Below are 1,011 nucleotides of genomic sequence, written 5' to 3' on the forward strand. Positions count from 1 at the left end.
ATCCTACTTCCGTAGTGATACTGCCTCGGAAACCCAAGGAGGGGTCGCTATGAGTCAGGGCTGACTCGACGGCACATAACAACAACAACAAGTCAGATATTATTTGTAACCAAAGACAATCCTAATTGATTTTACCTTAGGAACCATTCAAGGGAAAAAATAAACTTTGTTTTTCCAACATAGATGACATAAGAAAAAAGAATGTGAAACTCACCTAAAATGGCAGAGAGGTTTGAAAACTGCGATGCCTTCTCTATTGCTACTGCTTTACTACTGTCCAGAAGAGTGGAATTCCTACATTGCACATGTTCTTCCAACTTGAGACACTCCCAATCTAAACAAAAAGCGGTTGAAATGGCTTAAAATTTTGAGCAACAACACATAAGTGACAGGTTACCTTTTCTCCTCCTTTAGGGCCCTGAATAAGGAGCTCTGGTGGCACACTGGTTAAGGCATTCAGCTAAACAAAAGGTTGTTGGTTCAAACCCACTAGCCACTCTGCAGGAGAAAGATGAGGCAGTCTGCTTCTGTAAAGATTTACAGCCTTAGAAAACCTATGAGTCAGTTCTACTCTGTCCTATAGGTTCTCACTATGAATTGGAATCAGTTCAGTGGCAGTGAGTCTGTTTTTGGTTAGGGTGCTAAATATGGTAATTAAAGGTGGTTTTGAGTAAGACAGAAAAAAAAGGCAAACCTTGATGGCATCAGGAGAGTAATGTAGATTAGTATAGTTTTTGGCCTATTTTGGTTCTGTAATCCCGCTTTCCTTACTAAATTTTTGCCCCAAGATAACTGTTTTAAGAGACAGGCAGCATACAGGCCAACTGGCTCTTACATCTTATATGTAAGTTATTCCTGAATCTCATTAAATAACATATCTCTAAAGACCGTACTTATATTATTTCCTAACATCAGGTTTTTTTAAAAAAATTGTGATTTGGGTGAAAATTTACAGAGCAAATACACTTTCCATACAGCAGATCATATACACTTTGTCTCATGACATTGACC

The 1,011-nt window shown here is 38.5% G+C and overlaps 1 protein-coding gene across 1 annotated transcript in view; it reads right to left on the bottom strand.

Moving 5' to 3' along the window:
• Positions 1-1,011, bottom strand: part of MEIKIN (meiotic kinetochore factor) — a 151,681-nt gene that overhangs the window by 116,902 nt on the left and 33,768 nt on the right. The window contains exon 6 of the mRNA XM_042781380.1: positions 215-334. Within this exon, the coding sequence (XP_042637314.1) occupies positions 215-334 (120 nt within the window). The remainder of the gene's footprint in view (positions 1-214; positions 335-1,011) is intronic.

The sequence above is a fragment of the Orycteropus afer genome, unplaced genomic scaffold, assembly GCF_000298275.1.
Source record: "Orycteropus afer afer isolate SDZICR_OR568_19922 unplaced genomic scaffold, OryAfe1.0 scaffold00112, whole genome shotgun sequence".
NCBI classification, from domain to species: Eukaryota; Metazoa; Chordata; class Mammalia; order Tubulidentata; family Orycteropodidae; genus Orycteropus; species Orycteropus afer.